We start from the raw sequence: 27,954 nt of genomic DNA, 5'->3' as shown, positions 1-27,954 counted from the left end.
TAAAGACGTGTGTTGTTTCAGAACGTTTAAAATTGTGTGCAAAACAATTCCGCACCCTGTTTAGGCCGTCTTATATATTACATACAAACAGTATTACTTTGATTTAACATGAATAGTTTGTATCTGACTGCATTGAAAGCATAAGTACTTGATAAAGTAGAAGAAGAGCGCGCGAACAAGTAGCATAATCGCTCTGGCAACCAGAGCTCAGCCAATCAAATTTGAGAACTGACTGGTAAGTAAATTTATATTATCAAAATTATACGTTAAATTTATCTGACAAGAAACAAGGCTAAGTAAGGTTTTCGTCCATAGTATTGTGTATTTATCACACACAAACTAGTATAAATTGTATACCGAATGTTTAAGTTACATTTTAACGGTTGTTTTTGAAACGTAGCTGTAAGATCCTCGTTGGCGGTTAACGTTACACTGGCTGGAAGATGTTACTTTATTTATGATTTCAGTATTTTTTATAATGCCTTACGTTAAGAATTGTGGTACTGTATGTGAAAACCGTTGTTTTTAATCGATATTGTTTACCGTAGAAGTAACCACAAAGAGTAAACTTTAGCAATAAATAGAGAAAAAGTATATATTATAAAAGGCAAATGATAATAAATGTGTTCAATAAAGCAGCAAACAGTTGTGCCCTCCTTAGTTCTGTTGTTGTAGGACATTGTCTTAGTAACTAATGGATGATTAATCTAGAAACCTGAGCATCTGTCTCCTGTTTTAAACTCTTGGAGGCTGAAAGGAGGAGAGGCCGTAAAAACACTGAACACTGAAGTATTGAAACTGTATTTCTAGAAGCTCTGTTTTGCCTTATCTGCTTTAAACTGTATCTCTTGCTTTTATTAGGTATGGATACCTTGAAACGACATAAGGATCTATGGAAGGTCTATAAGGAGGAACTACCCAGCAGCACTCAACAGTAAATAGTCTTATTTCTTAAGTGATATGGCATATTACTGCTAACACAGACATTCATGCCTGCAGTAATATTTTTTATTCAGTCTGCATGTTTTTTTCCCAAACATAAGGTGTTATATAGAATCCATTTAATTTAATAAATCAAATAAATCCTAAATTAGACATGCATGAAATATCGGCGTTCAAACCAGTGATTTAATGGTAACCAATAAATGTTATTTTTTAATGTTATTGAACAGATAAAATGAGGTCTTTTTATTAAAGATGATAAATGATGTAATTATTTCCTCCTTTAAGCACTTCAGATGCAGGCTGCTCGCCATGAGTGGTTTGATTGGTGCTTTCTGCATGACGTGACATGTTTGCACGCTTTAGATGCGTTTTAAAAGTTAAAATCTTAAACGTTTTAGATGAGATATCTTAAAAATTAAGATGAGATTTAAAAGAAATATCTCTTTTTGTGAACAGATTAGACATTTCCTTGCAGTGTCTTTGTTTTCTACAGTTTTAAAGGTTTTAAAATAAAATCAGTTATCTATTGAATATCCTACTTTTGATTTCATTTGAAGAGCTTGGGATGTGGCATTTATTGGTAATGAGCCTTTTGTTTTTGAAATAAGACTCACAAAAATGTATAATCAAGATTTAGATTTATTGGCCAAAATATTAGTTATTGGCTTCCAAAAATTCCAGGGATTATCGGTTATCGTATTGGTAAAAATCTCCATATCGTTGCATCTCTATAAATTTGTATTTGAATGGAAAGAATATATTGCCTACCTAGCTACTAAACTACTCACTTTAGTTGTCTAAACATCTAAAAACACAGAAGAGTATTGGTTGGACGATCATATATTGAATTTGTATAATGCAGGGAAACAAAGCTAGCATACAATTGTGTTTTCATTGTAATTATCATAATATTTTGACCTAAGCCAAGCCATATATAAAAATGTGCACATTACAGGATATATGCTTTGCATGTGAAGTGCTGTGATGGTGTTTCAATCAGTAACTTTTCCAGCTCATTTAGGGTTGTTGTCGGATACTCATGGCAACATGCTTTCATGATAAATTACAGAAGCTATTTCATTTTGATTTCACTGCACAGTGGAATGGATGACACCCTGTTGTTAAGCCATATTGCAAGTTATAAAAAAAAAAGAAGCTTTTAACATCAGCATGAAAATGAATGAGAAACGCCTTTCCCCTTTAGAAGTTTCTAAACATAGAAGTTTTAATTAATTTTTCATTACAAATTAAGGTTTACACTTTATTTTAAGGTGTCATTGTAACAGTGTAATTATATATTTAAACACTGAGTAATATTAAGCAACTACATGTACTTACTATAGGGTTAGGGATTGGTTGAGGATTAGTTGCATGTAATTATGCATAATTTACTGTTAATACTATGGTAAGTACATGTAATGTAACAAGGACACTGTAAAATAAAGTGTTACCAAATTAAGTGATTATTTGATTAGTTTCATTTTAATATTTTATAAAATTGCGTTTCTTGCCCACACAACCCTATCAGAACAGATATGCAACCTTTTTTGGGTTATGAGAGTCTCTTTATTAACTACACACACACACACAAAAAGGTCTTTTCTAGAAAATGAAGGACAAACAATGTGCATCAGGTGTGTTTAGCTTTTTTATGTGTTTAATTAGCCTAATTTATGAGGCCACTTCATCATTTATTATATTGTTATGTTACAATGCTATTACATTCTGCGCAGACAATTAGTTGTAAATAAAAAAGCCTGAAAATGTGCTCCTAAACACCTACTACAACATATTGTTGTATTCTGCCACGTTTCTCACTGACACGCACTCGTAAACTCTGGGCTTAAGGAAAATTCAGACCTTCCCACTCGTATTTACCACTCTGTGGTGACATTCATGTGTGTATAAGACGCATTGAGAAAGTACCTGCAATTACGGTTTGCTCCACAGGGCGTCTCTGGTCTCTGTCTCACACAAGCACTGTCTCTCCCTACAAAACCTACTTCTGCTCTTCTGTACTCCCTCTGTCTCTCTTTTTCTCCATGCATTTCCTGGTAATCATCGTTTTGATAATCAATGTTGAATCACAGCTGCTGTATGACCCTGTACACATGCATATTTATTTCACTCCATATTTTCCCTCTCATCTCCATAAATCTTTAGTTTTGCTGGCCGGAGTGTCCGTCTCTTGGAGTCGTTGCAGCCGAGTCATCTGAGGTCAATGATGGAATTGTTCAAGCAGCGTTCTGTGAGATCCAAACCCAGCAGAAGAGCATGTGACCGAGTCTCAGCTAACTCTATGAGTTTTGATGAGTTCTTCTCCTCTCTGAAAGAAGTGACAGGCCAAGACTACCAGAGAAGTGACGTGGAGGAGTTATTCAATGAGGCCAGTTATCTTCAATTTGTGATTATTTACTCAGGAAAAGACAAGCTTAGGTCTGTTGTGGACATCGGTGTTTAAAACACAACTTGCTATGGCTGTCTTTTCATGAGGAGAGTTACATGTGCCTGTTTGGGCTCTATTATATGACCGGCTATCACAGTAGAATGTCTTCTTTTGTACAGATGGACATCTCTTGCGATGGTCGTGTAGGATGGCAAACGTTCCACACCTTCATGTTTCAGCATTACAAGCATATCGTAGACGCGATGCAGGCCTGTAAAAATGTCCCCATCTCACAGCCTTTAATACGCCACTGTACCTATAACAAGGTGATACAGTAGCTGACAACTTTATGCAGCATTTTTAATCAATCTATCTATCTATTTATCTGTCTATCTATCAGTCTGTCTGTCTATCTATATATCATTTTATAATTTATTTTTGTTTTAGGCTCTTAGAATATGTGTAAAAAAAGTATAATTTCACTAGCCTAGAAATCTAGACGCACCCTAGCGGCAGCAAAATGTATTTTGCAGCCAGGGTAGTCTAGCAACTCTCCATTGACTTTCGAGCTGCAAAAACCTAAATTGGGTCAGGCCAATCACATCGTGCTTAGAGTAGGTGGGGTGGGCTTAACATAATGACGAATCGGCTTTGGCCGCAACTCTGGAGGATTTGGAGTTAAAGGTGAACTAAGTAACTTTTTTACCTTAACTGAACAGCTTCAGAGTCATTGGAATGGTTATATTACTTATTTCGGGTTGAATGGTGGTCGTTTCGCAACCCCCTGGTGCCCGTGAGCGGAAAATATGCACTTGCAACTTTGAGCCGGCGGGCCGCCGGCCGCCGCGTCAGGAAGTCTCGCGTGATATCAGGTCTCGCGATGTAAACAATTGCTTTACGGCCAAAAGAAATCTGCTAAAATGCTATCATTATTGCGCTCCCTCACGCCGTTTGAACCCGAATGAAGAAGACGTTTTAAAGAATGTCCCATCTGCTTTGATGTCGTTGATCTATAGCCTCTGGTGTCCGAGAATCGCCTACGAGTTTTTACAACAGTGTTGTCAAATATCTATTCCGAAGCTGTGGGGGGAGCTCTAGAGAGAAACCTGCGAGCAAAAAGCGAGAATACAGCGAAGAAATCCCGAAGTTACTGAGCCCCGCTTTAAGTTATATTTTTTACAGTCTATGACTTGGAGTTAAGTTTTTCTTTGAGGAAAGAGCAAAGAACGGCACCTAAGTCATTCTTAAAAAAGGAAGATGTGTTCGTAGTTTTTTGCCGGCCAGATATGGCAAAAGTTGAATCTATCAACTAACGTTAGCTCCGCTGTTGGGAAAACGCTCTGGTTTATGAGGCGCTGTCTAGGGCTTAAATCAAACTTCATTCACGCACACATATATGAAACGCTTGCATACACATATATTAAGCTAGTACTAACACACGCGACGCGTGGAACTCTCCGCGCACATACTCATCTGAGTTTGTGTGTGTGTGTGTTCGCGTCTTAGATGAGTATGTGCGCGGAGAGTTCCGCGCGTCTCGTGTGTGTAGAGTTTGCGTGTGTGTGCGTGAGCGACTTTAGGTGTGACGTTGTGCATTTCATATGTATTAGTTTGAGCATTCAGCAGTATACATGTATTTGTGACTACTTAGTATATGTGTATGCAAGTGTTTCATATATGTGCGTGAATGAAGTTTGATTTAAGCCCTAGACGGCGCCTCTTACTGGTTGGTTGAAGCGCTGTCCTATTGCGTGCAGAGGGAATTTGAAAGACAGCCGTTTATCCCGCCCCTCGGATTGAGCCGTGTCTATGGAGAGTTGCCAGACCTAACATCTTGATGTAGGTCTGGCTTGCCAGGCTATAATTTCACTGTCTTTCTACTATTCTAATTATATAACCACTCACTCATTACATCAGCAAGAGCCTATCACGCGTGTCTTGGCTTTGAGCCAGTCTCCACCTATGCGTTACATCAGCGTCAGCAAGAGAGGAACTCTCATTGTGTGGAACAGCCGTCTGAACAACATGAAGCCACTGGAGGTGACATATTAACACTTACAAAAATACAGGTGCTGGTCATAAAATTAGAATATCATCAAAAAGTTGATTTATTTCAAGAATTCAACTTAACAGGTGAAACTAATATAGTATATAGACTCATTACATGCAAAGTGAGATATTTCAAGCCTTTATTTGTTATAATTTTGATGATTATGGCTTACAGCTTATGAAACCCACGAAATCAAAATCCCAGAAAATTAGAATATTACATGAAATCACACAGTAATTACACAGTGATACCATGGTCATTGAACCAGGTTTTGGTTCTTTTGGCAGTGTGGGCAGGTGCAAATCCTGCTGGAGAATGAAGTCAGCATCTCCATAAAGCTTGTCTGCTGAAGGAAGCATGAAGTGCTCTGAACATGTCCTGGTAGACGCTGCGTTGACTCTGGATTTAATAAAGCACAGTGGACCAAAGTCCTCTTTTCTGATGAGAGCAAATTTTGCATCTCATTTGGAAACCAAGGTCCCAGAGTCTGGAGGAAGAATGGAGAGGCACACAATCCAAGATGCTGGAAGTCCAGTGTGAAGTTTCCACAGTCTGTGTTGGTTTGGGGAGCCATGTCATCGGCTGGTGTTGGTCCACTGTGCTGTCCACTCAACGCAGCCGTCCACCAGGACATGTCCAGAGCACTTCATGTTTCCTTCATTTTCCAGCAGGATTTGCACCTGCCCACACTGCCAATAGAACCAAAACCTGGTTCAATGACCATGGTATCACTGTGTAATTACTGTGTGATTTCATGTAATATTCTAATTTTCTGGGATTTTGATTTTGTGGTTTTCACAAGCTGTAAGCCATAATCATCAAAATTATAACAAATAAAGGCTTGAAATATCTCACTTTACATGTAATGAGTCTATATAATATATTAGTTTCACCTGTTAAGTTGAATTCTTGAAATAAATCAACTTTTTGATGATATTCTAATTTTATGACCAGCACCTGTAATACTTTGTGACCTAATCTTCATGAGTCCAAAACTTCTCCTTCATCCCTGTAGATGAATGCTAACCACTTCAATAAAAGGCAATATCATAGGAGGTTCCAGGGTTGTACCACAGATGCTATCTACATGGGAAATGTTCACAAGATCGCAGTGTCAACCCTGAGCAGGGGCATCCACTTCTTAGATGTTACCACCACATTTGGTTTTGAGCAGGTTCATTTGTTTGGTAAGAGCCAACAAATCTGCTAAATGAAGTTGTTTGCTTTTCTGCTTACATTTTGACCTTGTTGTCTTCTTCTCTCTGTTGTTTTCAGGACTGAGTCATGCTGCTACTGCTCTATGTTATTGGTATGACACAGAGGTAGGCCACTGACATTTCATGCCCTGGTGTTGAACTGGAATTTATTTTAAGCTTGTTAATTCTCCAAGCTGGTTTGTTTTTGTTTTAGTTCACTGTGAGTCATGTTTGATCTGCATCTAGGCTCCAGGAGAAAAGTGTGTGCTGATGTGGGGAGATGAGAAAGGCTCTGTGAGTTTGCTTTGGTTTCTTCAGCCGTTCAAGGGGCTCTTTGAAATGCCTTTCACCAACCAAACTGGCCCATTGAAAATCTTCATGCCAGTGAGTGTGTGTATCTTTATGTAGGGATGATTGTAGAATGATTTTTGGAAATGTGTGATTTTGCTTCTATGAAAACCTTTGATACAACAAGTATCTGTTAAAATGACTGCATTTATTATTATAAATCCATTTCTTCTACTTCTAAAATTGCATGTCACTGATGTTGTAAAAAAAATATATTTAATGAACCCTGAACAGGATATATGTGCGCACAGTGCACTGATCTCCTATCAGCACATCCCAAGAATCCACAGCGAGCCGATCAACAGGATCCTGTATGAGCCCCACGATGAGCTCATTATTACATCATCAGAAAGTCCAGCCAGCTCTGTGGTCATCATGGATGTCAATCAGAAGAGAGAGAAATACATTTGGAGAACAGAAAAGGTGATATATAATGTTTGTATTGTATGTATGTACATAATGTATGTATTCTCCGCATTCCATATTTGTCCTCTATGCCAGATAGATAACAGATAGATAGATGGATGGTTGGATAGATTGATAGACAGACAGACATACATATACAGTGCTATGCATAAGTTTAGACACCCATGCTAAAGTTGACTAAAAAGAGGAATAAAAAATCATCTTTTGGAAATTGAACTTAGTGCCTTAATTAAAAAAATTAGGAAAAATCCAACCTTTAAGGACACCAATTTTCTTTGTGAATGAATAATGTATCGTAAATAAATAAATGTTCTTCCTTAAAATACAGGGTGCATAAGTCTGGACACCCCTATGTTAAATTCCCATAGAGGCAGGCAGATTTTTATTTTTAAAGGCCAGTTACTTCATGGATCCAGGATACTATGCATCCTGATAAAGTTCCCTTGGCCTTTAGAATTAAAAATTGGCATGGTTTTATTTCAGTTAGCCTAATAGCTGCTTTGATTTGCATTGAGAGATGATCTTATGGAAAGTACCCCATGCCAATCTCTAGGTATGGTGAAGGCTATGTGATGATGTGGGGCTATTTTAATTCCAGAGGCCAAGGGAACTTTATCAGGATGCATAGTATCCTGGATCCATGAAGTAACTGGCCTTTAAAAATAAAAATCTGCCTGCCTCTATGGGAATTTAACATAGGGGTGTCCAAACTTATGCACCCTGTATTTTAAGGAAGAACATTTATGTATTTACGATACATTATTCATTCACAAAGAAAATTGGTGTCCTTAAAGGTTGGATTTTTCCTAATTTTTTAAATTAAGGCATTAAGTTCAATTTCCAAAAGATGATTTTTTATTCCTCTTTTTAGTCAACTTTAGCATGGGTGTCTAAACTTATGCATAGCACTGTAGTTGGATAGATAAACAAACACATAGATACAGTAGATAGACAGACAGATAGATAACAGATAAATACATAGATAGATAGATAAACAAACACATAGACAGATAGACTGATAAACAAACACATATATACAGTAGATAGATAGATAGATAGATAGATAGATAGATAGATAGATAGATAGATAGATAGATAGATAGAACAGACAAACATATAGATAGATAAACAAACACAGATAGATAGACAGACAGATTGTTTGATTCCAAAGCTCATTTTTAGGTCACAGTTCAAAGGGATGATGTTTTTAATAGGAAAAGACAGTCACAGACCATTTATAGTAAAACTAAATATACACTCATGATTCAGAGAGGTTGTTGTTGTGGTTTTTTAATGCGAGTGTTCAGACCCCAATAAAACATCTTCATTTAGTTGTTTTGACAGATTTATTAAAACAGACTATTCCCCAGTATTTTCCATTCTTCAATTTCCAGAGAAGTAATAAGCCACCCCCGCAGTTGTTACACATTTAATTGCTGGAGAAGAAAATCAGAGCCTGGATATTGTGTAAAACAAGACCACTTGTGGTTCACTTATTAGTCAGACTAAATTGCAACACGGCTACCAGAAAATAATGACACAACATGTCTTCATCTCCTCCTTCTTCTGCTGCTGTAGGGAGTCAAGTGTTTTGACTTCAGTTTGTCTCTCAGTCTGCTGGTAACAGCTGGAGTGGGTCCTGTTGTCAGACTGTGGAACCGCTTCGTGACCTCCCGCCCAACTGCGGTTCTGCACAGTCACCAGACCTCTGTGGTGGATGTGGTTATTCACCAAGCATTGGGCAAGATCTTCAGCTACTCTAAGGACGCTGTTAGTTTTCCACCTACTAAATGTCTAAATGGAAAACAAAAGATCCAGGGCCTGGATTCATGAAAATCTTCTTGAGAAAGATGCATTTCAAGAAGTTTGTAAGAATATTCTTAAGTGCAATTTTTGAAAACTTCTTTAGAAGCTCTAATATTTTCTTAAGAACATAGGGCCTCATTCACCAATATCTTCCTAAGAATTTTCTTAACATTGTACTTAATAAACATCCTAAGAAAAGTCTACGTCGGATTCATGACATGTTCTTAAACAACAGAATTGTTCGCACCTTCGTTCTTAGGATTGATGAATCCCACATCTTCATAATTGAAAGCGCGTGCCAGTTGTTACTAATTAGCATCAGAAAACTCCCTGCAAATTCCCATATAAGGACATGACACTTCAGGGCTGTGTGCTAGAAAAAATGGAGAATGTCCAAAAGACGCACAGATGGCGGTGGTCCACCGATCACCAAACGAAGAAAGAACTTCAGTAATTCTGAAATAGAAATTCTACTGCAACAGGTAAATGCCAAACGAGGCTTAATATTTGATTTAATCAGCCTAATTGCTGATGTAAATTGCAGTGTTAGTGTTTCTTTGCATACTATGATTTTTTTTACAGTACATTACAGTAAAATACTATCATTGTAAACGACTGTACGAAGATTCTGACATTCACTAATGTTTCATATCTTGGTTTTGTTCATAGCTAAGAACAAACTCGTAGTATGTGTTTCTTTGCATACTATGATTTTTTTTACAGTACATTACAGTAAAATACTATCATTGTAAACGACTGTAGAATTAAATAAAATGCAGTAACCCATTATTTGGAGCAAACTGTCATCACTCAAATGTGTGTATGAGTGCTCTTGAGTGTACACGGAGAGTTTGTTCTTAGCTAAGAACAAAACCAAGATATGAAACATTAGTGAATGTCAGAATCTTCGTAAAAAGTGTGGTTTAGGAACACATTTCTTCGTAAGAACGGATGGTGAATGAGGCCCATAGTTTTTTTCTTAAGAAGAAAATGACAGACTTTGCCGTTTGGTAATTCTTGCTAAAGATTCGCTGATCAGTCAACGAAGGCCATGTTTTTGTGTCTGCAGATGACTGTAATAATCATAAGTGTGCACACTTGATAAGCATTCAAAATATTTTCGGTGCTCTATATAGAGTGAATGCATCCTTTCTGTATGGCCGCTTTGTGCTGAATTCTGCCAAAAATGATGTCTTAATTGTTGGTAAAAACACTTTTTTTGTGTGTTTTTGTAGAATTAGGGTTAGCACAATCATAAATAATCATTGTTTACATTATCAATCATTGGTGTCAATTCAGAAAACATCCCTAGTAGTAGAAATGTAAAATGAAACTATTGTAATGTTGTAATGCTTAATTACAACAGTTAATTTGAAATAAACTAATAAATCCATAAACATTGATGATTTAAGACAAGTTGGAGGTTATCTTAACTTTAATAAGTTATTTACAATGTTTTTTAAGAAGATTCATTAAAAAAATTCTTAAGCCTTAAGAACAATCTTAAGAAAAAAGGAATACAACATTTTCTTAAGTAAGAAAATAAGCAGAATATAGCAGTTTAGAAGAATTGCACTCTTAAGAATTTTTGTGAATCCGGCCACTGGTGTTTGGTTTTCATTAGCGTAAAAGTGGGCAGATTTGTTTTTTGGCATTAGAAATGGAAATCATGCTTCGCCTACATGCAATAAAAGTCAAAGATAATTAGTTGAAATGCAAGTCAATAGCTCTGGTCTATATCCGTGTCACCTTTCAGGTTCTGAAAATATGGGATATTCCTTCTCAACAATGCGTAAAGACATTTCACCTGAAATTCCCCAATATCCAAGTGGGCGTTACCCCAGAGCAGGGCAGCTTTCCTTTGCTCCTCAACCTGACAGCAGATCCTGTGCTCCTGGTGACTTGCAGGGAGTATCTGGCCGTGTTTCAACTGACAGAATCCAACAAAACAAAATCCAACAACAGGTCTGGCCTGTACACCTGTGCCCTCTATAATCCTCATCTTGAACAGGTTGGTGTTTGGATTTGTCTGATAGATGGTTTGTGGACTGAACATTATAGGTTCTTATCTTTAATGTGTATTTTGTGCATGGTCGAGGTAATCACAGCCTGTGCTGACTCCACATTGACTGTGTGGGATGTGAAGACAGGAATTAAGAGGATGGAGGTAAGAAACGCTCATGGTAAGGAGGAGGTTTCCTGTATGGCACTAGACGTACACCAGCGAAGACTGATCTCTGCAGCCACCAATGGCACTATCAAGGTAAGTGTGAGATGTACCACAAGATCCATTTAAAGGGATAGTTCACCTAAAAATGTAAATTCTGTCAGTAACTACTCTCCCTCATGTCGTCATCTTCAGAACACAAATGAAGATCTTTTAATGAAAACTTAGCAATTTCTGTCCCTCCATTGACAGCTACGCAACTACCACTTTGAGGCTTTAAAAAGTTCATAAAGAGATTGTAAAACTAATCCATATGAATTGAGCAGTTTAGTTAAATATTTCTGGAGTGATAATATCACTTTATATGATGAACAGATACAATTTAGGCTTTTATTCACATATAAACATTGATCAGCAAACATAAACAGAAGCTCAACCTAACCTGTGTTGACGCACAAGAACAAACCTTTTGCTGAAGCTCAAACGCTCTGCGTAACACGAGAATGAACCTCATTGGTTCTTGCAAATCAAGCGAACATGCTTGAGCTTCAGTTTCCCACAGCTGAAAATTAAATCTGTTCAGCGTATAAATCGATCGTTTCTCTTTAGAAAATTTTGACTAAAACACTCAATTTATATGGGTTAGTTTTACGATCTTTTTATGAATGGTTTGAAGCGTTAAAGTGGTAGTTGCGGAGCTGTTAATGTAGGGACAGAAATTTAATTAAAAAGATCTTCATTTGCGTTCCGAAGATGAACAAAAGTCTTAGGGGTTCGGAACAACATGAGGGTGAGTAATTAATGGCAGAATTTTCATTTTTGGGTGAACTTTAAAGGGATAGTTCACCCAAAAATGAAAATGCTGTCATCATTTACTCACCCTCATGTTGTTCCGAACCTGTATGATTTCCTTTCTTCTGCTGAACACAAAAGAAGATATTTTGAAGAAAGTCGGTAACCAAACGACTGATGGACCCCATTGACTTCCATAGTAGGAAAAAAAAAATACTATGGAAGTCAATGGGGTCCATCAACTGTTTAATTACCAACCTTCTTTAAAATATCTTCTTTTGTGTTCAGCAGAAGAAAGGAAATAATACAGGTTTGGAACAACATGAGGGTGAGTAAATGATGACAGCATTTTCATTTTTGGGTGAACTATCCCTTTAATGTTGTACCAAAGTCTCCCCTCTATCTTAGACTGCCATTTTTTCAGGACATTTCAGTATAGCAGCAGTGTTTGTTTGAATTAAACTTTGATGACTGAACTCTGATTTGATGATTTCTTTGTTGTCACTTATTAGTAACAGGTACATTTCCATGCTATAGGTGTGGAACTTACTGAATGGCCTCAATCTTCATAAGCTAGAAACCGTCTCCAACACAGAGGTCACCGGGATCATCTGTCACCATGATGACCTGCTTTTAGCCACAGGCTGGAGTCGACAGATCACTCAGTATAGCGTTGCGTTTTCAGAGGTAAGGGCCAGTTTGTGTCTCAATCATACACTCTTTAATGGCTACTTAAAAGCAAAAAGGGCTTTCAGCCAGAATAAACACATAATGTGCATTTTTTCTGGTTATGGCTTTCATTATCTTCAGTTGGCTGTGTGCTTTTGTGAGATGTCTATGAAAACAAAGTGGGTTTTAATGGTTGTCTGACACTGCACAGAAGCTGACACAGCAGAACTGGAGATCTAAAAGTCATTTACTGAAGTGTATCTGTGAGTACAGGACATCTATGTAAAAGCAGAACTGTCCTGGAAGTCTGGTCATCAACACAGAGAGGATATCCTGGCGATGGATCACTGTCTAGGTCTGGGACTTCTGTCTACTGGTAGTTATGATGGAGAGATCATTATATGGACGCTGGCTCTTCAGAAGCCCATCACACGACTCCAGAGATCCCAGCAAGGGAAGTTAGTACCAAATTAGACTGCAGCAAGCGGTGAAAAATAGTATTCTCCTTGCTTATTTGAAATAAAAGAGTTTAATGTACCAAGCACACTTACTTAACGCTAAACTCCCTCCAAATCCACCTAGACTATTTATAGAGAATAAGTATTCAGCAGCTGGCTAGCTAATTATAACACATGTCATTTACAAATGAGCAAAAACAGCCTGTTTTGGAGAGGGTGGAAAATGAGCGGAAAACAAAATGTTTCTGGATGAGAAAGCATGACTAACAATATATGTGGAATTCAGAGGGCAAAATTATATGATAAAATGTAGATAAAGTGTAGATTACACCCTCTGAAATGTGCATAGTCATTATTTATATATGGTTAAATTAAAGTTGCATGTTTGATGTATCAGTCAAATTCCCTGAGCGTCATTTCATTAATAAATCATGCACAGTGGGGAAAAAATATATGTATTTATATGTTCATAAAGACTGGTTTTCAACTGGTTTTAGCACCCAGATTTTACATTGATGTGGCAACCCAACACAGTTCCATATTTATTTACCATACACAAGCAAAGAAAATTGGCCTTAAAATTGAATATTGTAATGTATTAATATTACCATGGAATGACCAACTATTTGCAAAATTATTGAAATGAAATTGTCTGAATAGAATTTCAAGGAGTCCATGCTCTCTTCAGCTAATAATTCACACAACAAGATTAATAATTTTGCTATCCCAACCAGGCATAATTATATGATTACTTGCATTTAACAGACCTGCAACACATTTTTGGATTTAGAACCACCAGTTGAGAACCACTGCACCTATTTTATGTCCTATTTATGGTATGTTAGTTGACAGTGAAGTAATGTATAAATTGAATGTGCTTCTGTGTGTGTAGAGTCCATCCGCCCGTTCATAGACTGCTGTTCTTGCAAAAACGAGCTCAGCAAAGTCATGTGAGGAGCGGTGCTGTGCTGCTCAGCTCACAGGCCGGATCTGTCTGCTGGTGGAGCATCTGTGGGCCCAGACACAACCACGGTAAACATGAGAACTGAGACCAACTGATGACAAGTTAACACATCACAAACACCGCTAAATAGACCTTTTTAAAGTGCACCCTACTTCAGAAACCTTAAAATATACACTCTGTGTCAAAAGTTTGGAATAATTAAGATTTTTTGATGTTTTTGAAAAAAGTCTCAAATGCTCTCCAAGGCTGCATTTATTTGATAAAAACAGTAATATTGTGAAATATTAGTACAATTTAAAGTAACTGTTTTCTATTCAGTGTCACATGGTCCTTCAGAAATAATTCTAATATGCTGATTTGCTGCTCAACAAACATTTCTTATTATTACCAATGTTGAAAGCAATTGTGCTGCTTAATATTTTTAAAGAAAATGTTAAAGGATAATTCCGATATTTAGCACTTTTCTGGTTTGTTTTGGATGAACTAGAGTGGTGGACACAAAAATGTTGACGATGGGTCCTGTCTCGACTTTTTGACTCGTTTAGAAACGCCTTTGACCGCTTCAGAGTGGCTGGCATGTCCTTAAAACAACCCTTAACGTTCGTTTTCAAAACTGTGCAACTCACCGAGTGGTTAGTGGTGTTCGTTGATGATTAAAAACAAGTAGCGTAGCGAAATACAGTTTCTGTCGTGTTTTATTTGGCATTTTGTAAAATCCATTGATTTCTGTTGGAGGACTCATTGCTCGTTGATATTACTGCGCTACCGGAAACGGAAAAGACGCTTCAGACTCAAATATCGAGCGGAAGTTTATACGCGGTTGTGAGGTATCTGAAAAAATAGTTCCACTATAGCAAATAACACGGATTGAAATCATACATTGCGCCAATATATTTGTTTTTAATCATCAACGAACACCACTAACCACTCGGTGAGTTGCACAGTTTTGAAAACGAACGTTAAGGGTTGTTTTAAGGACATGTTCGTGCATGCCCATAGCCAGCCACTCTGAAGCGGTCAAAGGCGATTCTAAACGAGTCAAAAAGTCGAGACAGGACCCATCGTCAAAATTTCTGTGTCCACCACTCTAGTTCATCCAAAACAAACCAGAAAACGGACTCAAAGTGCTAAATACCGGAATTATCCTTTAAGAAAAAAAAAAATTAAGCAGTCCCAATAATAAGTAAGGAATAATTAACGATGGACTGTTGAATTATTAGAAAAATAATGCACACCAGACGTTACACCTCAATATTACAATACAATATTACAAATATTACACCTTAAAGGGGACCTATTATGCAAAATTCACTTTTGCATGCTGTTTGGACATAAATGTGTGTTGGCAGTGTGTGTACACAACCAGCCAATGGTGATAAAAATCCACTCACTCCTTTTTTATTAATCCCCATAAATCATCAGCAGTGTCTCCCAACGACCTGTTTTCAGAATGCTGTTTTAGTGACGTCACTAAGCACAGGCCCCGCCCACGAGCGTTGACAGACACTGCCGTTTTAACATAGACCCGCCCTGATCGAGTTCACAGCGACTGCACTGACGAGAATAGCTGCGTCCCAATGTGAAGTCTGCATCCTTCGAAGTCTGCATCCTTCACATTGGGACACAGCTAATGTCTCCCAAGCGTTGTTGGTGTTGTGTGGCTGGATGTATTAATCCACATAGCTCTCTCTATTTACTCCTGAAATCTGAGGCGGCCGCTGAAGACGAGGTGGAATTATTTTGTTTTCAAAGAAAATGCTCCCTCAACTCTACCGAAATTCGTTTATGTACTTACGCACTTCTTATACTGTGTTTACTCAGCTCTTACGGTGATTTTCTGGAGTAAAACTGACGTTTCATCTTTTGTGTGATGTACAATAAACTTTATTAAACTCATCAGTATGTTTGATCATCATTCGGCCCTGGTCCGAAACAGCAGACTTGTAGGCTATTAATAGTGGATACATACAAGCAGATGACAAATACGTTATAACCGTAATTAAACTACTAAACTATACCTGTTCCATCTCCATACAGCACTCTGACTCTGTAGGCATTATTGTCCGACTCCGGGTCGAAATGAACACCGTTACTGAGAGTTTCTGATATTATTATCATTCCGTGAGATGAAATTGTCCTGAGAGACTGAGCGCGAGCTCGTGAAGCTCCGCCCCCTGTGCCGTGCAGCAGCAGTAGTTAATTTGCATTTAAAGGGCACACACTAAAACAGCGCGTTTTTCTGAGCACCAAAAAGTGACAATTTAAACATGCTGTAAAAAATGATCTGTTGGGTATTTTGAGCTAAAACTTCACATACACACTCTGGGGACATCAGAGACTTATTTTACATCTTGTGAAAAGGGGCATAATACGGGACCTTTAATATTTTAAGACGTTTGTCAGGTTTTTGTCATTAAAATGCTCTTGTGTGCGGAACTAATTTCTTACGCATCTAATCCCAAGCCTCCGTTGCTAATTCCAAAACGTCATTTTAGAGCTAGTAATGGAAACTTGAGCCACTGATAGCAGACTAATGTTTACTAATAGCGAAACAATGTTTATCTGCACCTCGTGAGAAACGTCATGTAGGTTTTATAAGTTGCTAAACTATTTTTTCTGATAAAATCGTCAGAGCAGCGCTGACCACATGCAAGTGTGTGTCCGTACTGTGTGTGTGTGCGTTTGAGTGGAAGAGAGAGCACGAGAAAGTGATATGTGCTTTTCCATAATAACTAATAAATGCATAATACATAATAAAAACTTGTAAATAATTTGTCGTTTTTGTCCTATTGTTTACTATATTTATTTGCTCTGTCAGTGTCGTTGTGGGTTTTGGCTCTGCAGGCTGTAAAAACCTTTGAAATAACTGAAATCATTTGGCAAAGTGATATGAAACTGTAATGCGGTCAAGACCTGACTGGAACTACTTTAGCCGTGCGTTTCACTGAAAATAATTGCACACGAACATTCGTCAACCAATCAGATTCAAGCATTCAACATCCCCGTAGCATAACTGATAATAATGGAGCAGTAAATCATCATATTAGAGTGATTTCTGAAGGATCATGTGACACTGAAGACTGGAGTAATGAAGCTGAAAATTCGGCTTCGACATCACACTCAACAGTATATTCAATAAACTTACAAACGGTTCTACACCTCGTTGGTTGTCTGAGGAATATTGCTGACAAGAGCTGGCTGAAATCACTTGTTTGAGTCTTCTGCTCAATTTCTGGGTGCACCGATTTTTATTATCTTACATCCGTTATCAGAAAAGCACAGACCGATAGATTAATGACTTGTTTTGTCCATCATGTCTGATGCAGGACAGTTCTATGTGCCTGATGAATTTGATGAGAGTGTGATGGGTTTAAGCACAGACCAGGAAAACAGTCTACTTGTCACTGGAGACACCACAGGATCTATCAAGGTCTGGGACATCTCACATTATGCCTTATCTGCTGGAGATATGGAGGTATGGAAATGTACTTTTTTGCATTAGGATGAATTGCTGAAGGCAATCCAGTTTACCTGAATTCACCTTATTTAGCTCGTTATTTCAGTCTATATACATATATTTACAGTATGTGTGTCTCTCTCAGTCTGCGAAAGAATTGCCTCCACTGTTACACTATTGGAAGGGCCATGAGGGGGCGATAGTGAGCAGTGAGGTCCTGGTGTACGAGTCTCAACTCTTCGTGCTGAGCGCGTCGGTGGACCGTCGGGCCTGTCTCTGGACCCGTGAAGGAGGTTGTGTGGGCTGTTTTGGACAGAAACAGCAGTGGGATTTGAGCAACCCAGACACTTATCAATCCAACAGGTATAACTGCACATCAGTTATTAGCCTTAAACGATGGCCAACTCACTCAGCATGTGTAGTTTGGTGAGCAAGACCAGTTTCAAAAAGCCCAGTGCACCTTCTCTGACCAATCTCATGATTCTTTTGTGAAGGAGACACTTGGCCTCTTGAAAAGACCTTTGCCTTTGCTGCTATCTGGCTGTGCAAGTTCTAAAAGAAAGACATATGATTATTGAAAAATGTATTCTTAAAAGTTGCATTGATTTGACAGGGTCAGGTGACTTGATTTCACAATGCCAAAAACTGAAATCTCTGCAACAATTACCATCAACACATCCAGGCCTAATTACAGGGAATGTGATTTTTCGGTATTTACACAGGTTTTCCGAGAAGTGTGACCCGCATGAATTATATTATTAGCCCAGCTTGGTTCGCAGTAAAATCTGCTGCACACAAACTCCATCTCTGCAAGCGCTGTGAGTTTTGGTCACTTATAACGTGCTTTTGAAAATGCAATATGCACAACCATCTTCCCAGATTTGCAACGACAATTTGTTGTCAACAAAAGAGAAGCTTTAAGGTCTCTTCGGTTTTCTGCCAAAATAAAAGCTCTGTAAGATAAATTAAATAATAATAAATTATTGCAAGTAAATTAAGACAGCAAAAACTATTAGTATTATAATTTTACTGTTGTTCTGTAAAATAAAATATTATTATTGTATAAATGATTGCATAAATATTATTATTATTGTATAATATAAAATTAATATTATAAATAGTCATATTAAATGTGAGGTTTTCCCTCTTTATTGCCCTTTTTTCTGTACTAAAACATTATCTTGTAAGTGTTTTATTGTAAATAATAATAACTGTTCTGTATTTTACTTGTTTAGTTTACTTACTTATATAATTAAAATATTGAATAAGAGATATTTTTTTAATAAATTTAAGTCAGAATAGGTTTTGGGAAGTTTTTCTTATTGGAAAACAAAAGTTTTGCCATTAGCTCTGCATTGAACCACAACTAATTCTCCACAAAAGCAAGAAGATACTGTATGCTCATGTCCCGGACCAGATGTGAGTCTAGCAGCTTTGATCAGTCTCAGTGTATGGAAGGGCAGGTTTCGTTCTGAATGAGAGGCTTTAACAAATAAACCTCTACAGTGAAAGTTGCCATTGGTCGGATATATCTGCTATTTATGCTCAAGCATGTGGTCGAAATGATGTGTTGAAGTGTAGAAAAGTCCAGAGAGACCATTCATTTGATTATTATTTCTGGAGTTGTCCGAAAATTACTAATGGTTATGGACAGGCAGGGGGAAAGAGGACGTCTGTGAAAGTGTCTAGTCATGGTGAAGAAACCCTCCACAGACTTCCTCCTCTGATTCTGTTTAGACTTGTTTTGGGCTGAATCCATCACATACACAGAAGAGTTTAAGATTATACAGCTTTTCTCTTAAAGGGATAGTTCACCCAAAAATGGAAATTCTGTCAGCTCTCAGATTTCATCAGAAATATCTTAATTTCTGTACCGAAGATGAACGAAAGTCTTACGGGGTTGGAACAACTAACCCTTTAAAGGGACAGTTTAGACAGAAAAATTAAATGTTGTCATTAACTGTTTACCATCACAGATCAAATATCTTCCAACCATTCAAGTGGACATTGCGGGTTTGCATGGTAAAGAGCACGATTCTCAGCTAATAATGACTTATTTCACTAGGTTCCTCATGCAAATGGTATTAAAAGACTTTTGAAACCATTTTTCAGGGTCTCTGCAGATTTTTGAAAGTCCAATTAATTCTGCATGTCCCTGTAGAACTAACCCATAAAATCTTAAAATAAATCATGTATCTCATATTCTTTTACTTAATTAAACTGGTTTGGGAACACATTCAACAAAGACTTCATACTGTTTATCAGCAAAACCAGTTTAAATTCTTGAGGCATGTTTTATTCAATATACGTATGTATTAGAATTGGTTGGTACATAGTCCTATGTATTGAAAATATACTAATATATCAATGCATATGAATAAATGTTTTTTGCTTTAATGTGTCTTTGCTTTAATACTTCCAGTTGAAAAAAATGCACTTTTACAAGCATCTACAACATATTACAATAGAAACACTACCATAAAGTAAACATTGTCATAATTCATCAACAGTTGATCATTTTACAACCTCACGCGAGCCTGTAGCGCATTTCTACTTTCAAACGTTTAGTGTTCACATTTAATTAAATCGTTGACTTTTGCAGTTTATAGATCACATTAGTTGGCATAACGATTCTTGTTTTCTGTCCCCAAATTAAAGAGTTCTTAAAATGATAATGAAGACTTTTGTTATACCATTTAAGATATTTAAGACCTTTTAAGACCTTAAATTTGATCAAACTGAATTTAAGACTTTTTTAAGGATCCTGTTTCTGCTTCCAGTCTTCATTCGCTTTTAGAAACAGGTTTGGAATGATATGATGGAGAGTAAATTAATTAAACTGGAACAAAATTGTAATTTTAAGGTGAACTATCCCTTTAAATATTTCTAGATGTGTGTTTGCATCACTGAGACCCGTTGATTTATCCACTGAACCACTTACTGCTGGTTAATGTTTAATACCATCATGTTATGAAATGATGCGACAACATGTCATGACATGGATATGGCACATCCTCAGTGACCTCATCCGTTTGGCAAACATCAGGAATTTGTGTGCTTTCGTCAATCATTGATTGATGTCTAACGGTGATCCATTAACATCCCCCACAGAGAACGTACCAGTCCAATCAAAAAAGAAAAGGAGGAGAGGACGGAGGACAGCCAATCACGTGTCAGCCCTCAGAGTTTTATCTGCTGGGGTGAAAGTTCAGGGGACGGTGATCATCGACAAAAAGGTGAACTGCAACACTTATTGACAAACACACACACACAAAAACATTGGGTTCTTTTAGCGAACAATATGCCCCCTGATATTTACAATGTTCTATTAGTAAACATAACTAGTCTCAAACTACACTACCATTCTTTGGGGTCAGTATCAGTCAAAACATTTTTTTTAAAGAAATTAATACTTTTATTCAGCAAGGATGCATTAAATTGATGAAAAGTGACAGTAAAGCCATTTATAATATTAAAGGTCCCGTATTATGCAAAATTGACTTGCATACTGTTTGGACATAAATGTGTGTTGGCAGTGTGTGTACACAACCAGCCAATAGTGATAAAAATCCACTCATTCCTTTTTTATTAATCCCCATAAATCATCAGCAGTGTCTCCCAACGACCTGTTTTCAGAATGCTGTTTTAGTGACGTCACTAAGCATAGGCCCCGCCCACGAGCGTTGACAGACACTGCCGTTTTAACATAGACCCGCCCTGATCGAGTTCACAGCGACTGCACTGACGAGAATGTCTCCCAAGCGTTGTTGGTGTTGTGTGGCTGGATGTATTAATCCACATAGCTCTCTCTATTTACTCCCGAAATCTGAGGCGGCCGCTGAAGACGAGGTGGAATTATTTTGTTTTTAAAGAAAATGCTCCCTCAACTCTACCGAAATTCGTTTATGTACTTACGCACTTCTTATACTGTGTTTACTCAGCTCTTACGGTGATTTTCTGGAGTAAAACTGACGTTTCATCTTTTGTGTGATGTACAATAAACTTTATTAAACTCATCAGTATGTTTGATCATCATTCGGACCTGGTCCAAAACAGCAGACTTGTAGGCTATTAATAATGGATACATACAAGCAAATGACAAATACGTTATAACCGTAATTAAACTACTAAACTATACCTGTTCCATCTCCATACAGCACTCTGACTCTGTAGGCATTATTGTCCGACTCCGGGTCGAAATGAACACCGTTACTGAGAGTTTCTGATATTATCATCATTCCGTGAGATGAAATTGTCCTGAGAGACTGAGCGCGAGCTCATGAAGCTCCGCCCCCTGTGCCGTGCAGCAGCAGTAGTTAATTTGCATTTAAAGGGCACACACTAAAACAGCGCGTTTTTCTGAGCCCCAAAAAATGACAATTTAAACATACTGTAAAAAATTATCTGTGGGGTATTTTGAGCTAAAACTTCACATACACACTCTGGGGACATCAGAGACTTATTTTACATCTTGTGAAAAGGGGCATAATACGGGACCTTTAATAAATATTTCTATATCAAATAAACGCTGTACTTCTGAACCTGTAAAAAAATGTATCATGGTTTCCACGAAAATATGAAGCAGCACAACTGTTTTCAACACTGATAATAATCAGAAATGTTTCTTAAGCAACAAATCATCATATTATAGTGATTTCTGAAGGATCATGTGACACTGAAGACTGGAGTAATGATGCAGAAAATTCAGCTTTGATCACAGGAATAAATTACATTGTAAAATATATTCAAATAGAAAACAGTTATTTTAAGTTGTAATATTATTTTACAATATTACAGTTTTTACTGTATTTTTGATCAAATAAATTCAGCCTCAAAAACATTCAATCTTACCAACTCCAGACTTTTGAAAAGTAGTGTGCATACATTTGCGAAATAAAATTCACCTCCCACCTTATAAAAAAACCTAAATCCTTCAACATGGCACCAATACAGACAGGATCTGGCAGTTTGCTGAGCTCACTTCCCTCAGCTCCGGCTCCCAGTCCCTCGTCATGCCAAAACAAGCGATTAACTGAGCCTCCCGACTGAGCTGGGTGTGTTACTCGGTTCCTGCAGCTGTCTAGACACTCGTCTGCTGATGCTCAGACTTTCTCCAGTATCTCCTTGAGCGCTGATCTTTCAGAGCAGCTGCTCAGGGGATTCTGGGACAAAATGTAGAGAAGACATGAATTTAGAATTAGCCATTTATATATTCGTGATAAATGTCCCTGGACAAAAAAAAGTCCAGTTTTGTTCTTCAAAATCACTTTGAAACCAATTTTCTGATGAAGTAACCAAGGCCATGTGACCAAATAAAAATAATATTAACCAAATATTTCATAGTCCAATTCAATTAAATTTAGTCTCGCAGAGCCAGGCAATTTGCATTTTGCATCCTCTCTAAAGCTTATTCTGTCAAAAAATGGCCCAATTAGACTGATGGAAACATAAATAGCTAATGAAATAGTTTATGACAGTGGTTCCATGGGACGGAAGCTAGTCAGGGGCCTCCGATAATATATTATTAATACAATTAATTTAAATATTATTATTAATAAAGTAAAATCCTGCTCTATATTGTTTCTGTTTGTTTCACAGTTTCTATTAATAAAAAAATGAAAAATACTAGAGGAAATATCTTTTAAATACCATGTATACTATATATGGGTTGAAGACAATGTTCAAGTTTAGTAAACATTTTAATAAAGCAACATTTCTGTGGATGTATATGAGCAGCAAAAACACAATTGTTTGGATTTTGTTTTTATTAAAAATATAAAATTAAAACATACTGTATGTTTAAAGCTAAAATAATACATACAATTATTCTAAATTGAGAATAACAAATTGAAGATTTAAAATAAATAAATATAACAATGCTTAATTACAAATAACAAATGCACAATTAAAAGTTAAAAATATAATTTTATATATAACAATATAAATGAAATATAACCAACCACTCTGCAAATGATTGTTCAGACTTTACAGAAGTTAAATGCATTAAATTGTCACATTGTCTTCACACATTTTATTCCAGACATTTAGCGATCTCCCACAGTGTGTTTTGTTTATCATGTGAATGCGAGTTTGTGATCTTCAGTGCTGACCGGTTTATGCCTCTTTGTTGAGACTAAACGAGTCATGACTAATACAGTTAAATCCTGCCTTACATTATTTCCCTCTGACTAGTTACTCAGTAAAGACATGTTGCTTTGTTAATGTGTTCAATTTCATTCCATGTTGTCTTGTCTTTAATCCAGTCTCTTTTCTCTTTGAATCCAGCTAAGCATGATTTATAACCCCTTGTCATTGCAGAATTAGCTCTAAACCTACAAACCGGTTATACGGCTCTACAAACCCCAGACTTTGAGAGCACATCTGACCACCACAGCTCTTTGGAAAAGTTCCCACTGTCTAAATACAGTACGGTCAGTCAAGAAATTGAAATTTCATTTCAGTTTAGGTTGTTAAAACTACACATAAAGGATTTCTCCTCACAGTGCTGTCTTACTTTCAATGTGTGTCTCAGTTTCTCACTGGAGATCTAGGATCTGAGGATCTGGAGATAAAGATGGCGGCGCGACGACGCAGGCGACGGAAAATTGACTGCCGCTTTGGGAACGAGTACATGCCGTTTCGGGCTATGGAGTTACCAGTTAGTCAGTCTTTTCTGAGATGTTTAGCATGTTAAAATCATTTCCATGACTGTTTTATAAATAATGGGGATGGGGCAGTTGGCTTGGCACTAGGGCTGTAGTACTCGAGTCCGGTCTTGGACTTGAGTCCGGACTCGAGACCGGTTTTCTATGGTCTCGGACTTGTCTCGGACTCGCTGGCATTCGGACTCGGACTTGTCTCGGTCTCGGCCACTGGTCTTGCCAAATATGGCTTTTGGTCTCGACCGAGTCCAGGTGTCTTTATTATGTTCCCAGTAAGCACACATACGTCGCCGCGATATTAAAACAAAATATTATTGGAGGGAAAGTGAAACACTGGCCACCTAATAACTAGCGATGGGCATTTCGGCTCTTTTTCGTGAGCCGTCTCGTTTGACTCAGCTCACTGAAAAGAGCCGGCTCTTTTGACTCACAAACGGCTCTTTAAAAAATAAATGTTTAAATAAAATCGCTGAAAGTCCACCACTAGTGCAACGTGAATATTCATATTTTTAATTGTCCATAACAAACCGAAAACTTGCCTGCTTTGCCTTGCACATCTAATTAATGGGCAAAGTTTTCCGACTTTTTTTTTCTTACCTTCTTTTTCTTTTACCAACCGCCACCCGCCCGAATTTAATTAAAATATTATTTTTCGTCACATCATCCGCCCGATCCGCGGTTTATCCGCATCTCTAGTGTGTGTGTGTGTGTGTGTGTGTGTGTGTGTGTTGGATCGGCCCTCCCTCATGCAGTTTAATTGGTTGACATTGCGTGTATGATTGACAGGCTGATCAGACAGTCGAAACGAATGTGTGTGCTCCTTTAGGCCTATTTTTTTTTTTTTTGTTCTTTGAATTAGTCAATTATATTAAATTAAATTAAAATCATTCATTATTTCATTATTACATAATGATTTAATTTCTATAGGCTAGGCTATATTTTTTAGCAGACTTTTTTTTCCTGTCCTGCACTCGGTCTTGACTCGTACTCGAACCTTTTAGGACTCGGTCTTGACTCGGACTCGAACCTCTTTGGACTCGGTCTTGACTTGACTTGGACTCGACTAGTCCTGGTCTTGGACTTGTCTTGGACTCGACAAAGGTGGTCTTGACTACAGCCCTACTTGGCACACATGTGCTGGTTGTGATGTCACGAAAAAGGTGAATGCTGAACTCATGAATGTGAATATATGCAGGGACATCAATACCATGGGGAAAAGCTGCCATATAGATATTAATATTACCTCATAATTTGCTGCCACTTTAAGACCTGACGCACAAATCCATTATACTGTTAAATGTGTTTTCTTTCTCAACTGTATACATTCACTAAACCCAACTGACTGTGTCTACGTGAATACTCGCCAAGACCGGCATTTTGACATCATTTTGTTGTGCATTTGACTTTAAGCGCAATAAGCAGAACTACTATTCAAAAAGAACTACTGAGAGGCGGTTTTATGTGCGCACACTTTGGGTGTGAGCACAAAGTCTGCGGGAATGAGTCAAATTATGTGCAATACGTGCAATCCCATATACTGTGGAAAATTTGTATTTAGAAGCGTTTCAGATATTTCAGTATCGATATGTATCGAAAAATCTATATTTTTGGCAGCACTACATTGCACGTAGTTTATTATTTCAGATGCCTTTTTAAAAGACTACATTTGAAAAATGTATATGTTATATAAATTAAGCCAGGCAAAGTGGCTAGTAGGAGTGACTGCGTTACACGCCGATGCTGAAATACACTCGCATTTGGTGGGTTTTAATGTCAAGCCCTGAATATATGACTATTATTTACATGTTATGCACATATATTTTAACATGAACTTTTATTGTTTTGAAAATATAAATCGCCTATGAAATTGTTTATGATAGTGGTTCTCAACCTGGGGCCAGAACCCACTTGGGTGCCACCAACATTATATTATTAATACAATTATAATAATTATATATTATTATTAATAATAGTAAAAAAAAAAAATTTAACTAAAAAAATTTTTATTTATTTTTTAATTTTTTAATTCTTCTGCTCCATAGCTATTTTTTCTGTTTTTCCCCCAGTTCGTGTTGATAAAAAAAATTAAGAATAAATGTGTCAGAAGTACTAAAGAAAATGAATATGGGTAAGAAAGTTTCTATGGATGTATATGAGCTACGAAAACACATTTTTTTATTTTTTTTATTTATTAAAAATAACATTCTAAATTGTGTATAAAATAAAATAATTCTAAATAAATAAATTAAAATGTAATAAATTCAAGATTAAAACAAATAAATAATAAAATTTAACAATTAAAAATGGAAAAATAACTAATTAAATATAATAATTTAAAACCGATATTAAAAATAACAAATTGGATCACCTGTCATTATAGCACACAAACACACACACTAAATAAAAAAAACAAAAAAAAACTGAGATGCTTCAAGTTATTTTATAAAGTGGTGGGGACACAATCGGCCATGACAAAAAGTGGAGGAGCCATAAATGCCTCCTGTGACAGTCACAAACACACCTATAGATTCATGATCCTGATTGAAAGGTCTGCAAACCCAGTGGGCGAGAAAAACAAAGACAACACCCAGTTTTTCATCCCTTCTGTTATGAGAACAGCACCAGGGTTTTGCACTGAGCGTTTGTTGTGTGTTTGTTGCCATGAACGCCTCAACACAGTGAAGTTTTGCTTGGCTAGCGAAGCCTTTGGTGAGGTGGAATGAGAAGGCTCGAATTTTCAAGCGAGCGCCTGGCTGAAAGTGAAATGAAGAGTGAACACGGAGGAGTTGCTGGTGAGAGAGTGCAGAAGCGCTGGCGTGTGCCAGGATTGGCTACTGACTGTAACGGCACGTTTAGGGGAGCGATTGTTATGGCAACCACAACACAAAAGTCAGACACATTTCAGTGTCTCCACCACAGTGGTGAAAAAAGAGAGTTTTAAGCACTTAAAGTCTTCACCTGATTTAAACGAGAAGCAGTTAACAGTGTTTTATTTGCATATTCACCATAAGCATGCAACAACTTCGACTGTAATTAACTCTTTTAACTCATTCTAGGAGTTCAACTTGCTAGAAGATGTATCTCTGAAGACCTGGAAATTGAAGATGCCACAGACTTTCTCGAGAGGAACAGGAGTGAGCTCTCGGATATTCTCTTCTGAAGGTGCTACGGATTATGAAACACTGGAGGACTAGACTGGGTATGATGGAAGTTACAGGTTGTGTTTTCTGCCACAGGTCAGTGACTGACAGTGTCTGGCCCAGTAATGCACCTCCTCGGTCTTAACAGTGGCTTTTGTGCCATCTTTGTTCAGTCAAATCAATTTTTGAACACTTATGTATTATTTATTGGAATGTAAAGCAAAAATAATTGTTTTTGAAATTCTACTATTTATGTGGCCTTTGCTGTTGCAATGATTTCCATTTGAAGCTTTCATTTACTGTACATGAAACTGTAATTTTAGCAATAAAAATGTATTTACACTTTTACTGTTGCTTACTGTCATACTTAGGGTTAGAGATTTGAACAAACCCTTACTCAATTTGGCACATACAGTAACTCATCCTGTTCTGTTTGTGCTTATTCTCTCATACTACGGGGGTTGTTGAATGCTTGAATCTGATTGGTT

At 37.3% G+C, this 27,954-nt stretch overlaps 1 protein-coding gene across 4 annotated transcripts; it reads left to right on the top strand.

Annotated features, from left to right (window-relative positions):
• LOC307147452 (cilia- and flagella-associated protein 337) lies at window positions 1-27,719 on the top strand. 4 transcript variants are annotated; one of them, XM_079852188.1, is made up of 22 exons: window positions 268-296; window positions 862-934; window positions 3,109-3,331; window positions 3,511-3,657; window positions 5,249-5,371; window positions 6,397-6,568; window positions 6,657-6,703; window positions 6,824-6,961; window positions 7,160-7,348; window positions 8,930-9,121; window positions 10,914-11,168; window positions 11,256-11,420; window positions 12,654-12,803; window positions 13,059-13,243; window positions 14,136-14,275; window positions 17,534-17,682; window positions 17,810-18,027; window positions 20,776-20,900; window positions 23,983-24,095; window positions 24,197-24,322; window positions 27,383-27,460; window positions 27,563-27,719. In XM_079852188.1, the coding sequence occupies exons 2-22, from the start codon at window positions 864-866 to the stop codon at window positions 27,572-27,574; spliced, it is 3,018 nt and encodes a 1,005-aa protein (XP_079708314.1). In that variant the 5' UTR covers window positions 268-296; window positions 862-863; the 3' UTR covers window positions 27,575-27,719. The 4 variants fall into 4 exon arrangements, with proteins under 4 accessions (XP_079708313.1, XP_079708314.1, XP_079708312.1 ...); XM_079852187.1 differs by lacking the exon at window positions 268-296 and adding an exon at window positions 1-235 and having other exon boundaries at window positions 27,383-27,719; XM_079852186.1 differs by having other exon boundaries at window positions 27,383-27,719.
• The last annotated feature ends 235 nt before the right edge of the window (window positions 27,720-27,954 follow it).

The sequence above is a fragment of the Squalius cephalus genome (genome assembly GCF_949319135.1).
Source record: "Squalius cephalus genome assembly, chromosome: 19".
In the NCBI taxonomy this organism is placed as follows: domain Eukaryota; kingdom Metazoa; phylum Chordata; class Actinopteri; order Cypriniformes; family Leuciscidae; genus Squalius; species Squalius cephalus.
This window is presented reverse-complemented; position numbering and strand designations above follow the sequence as displayed.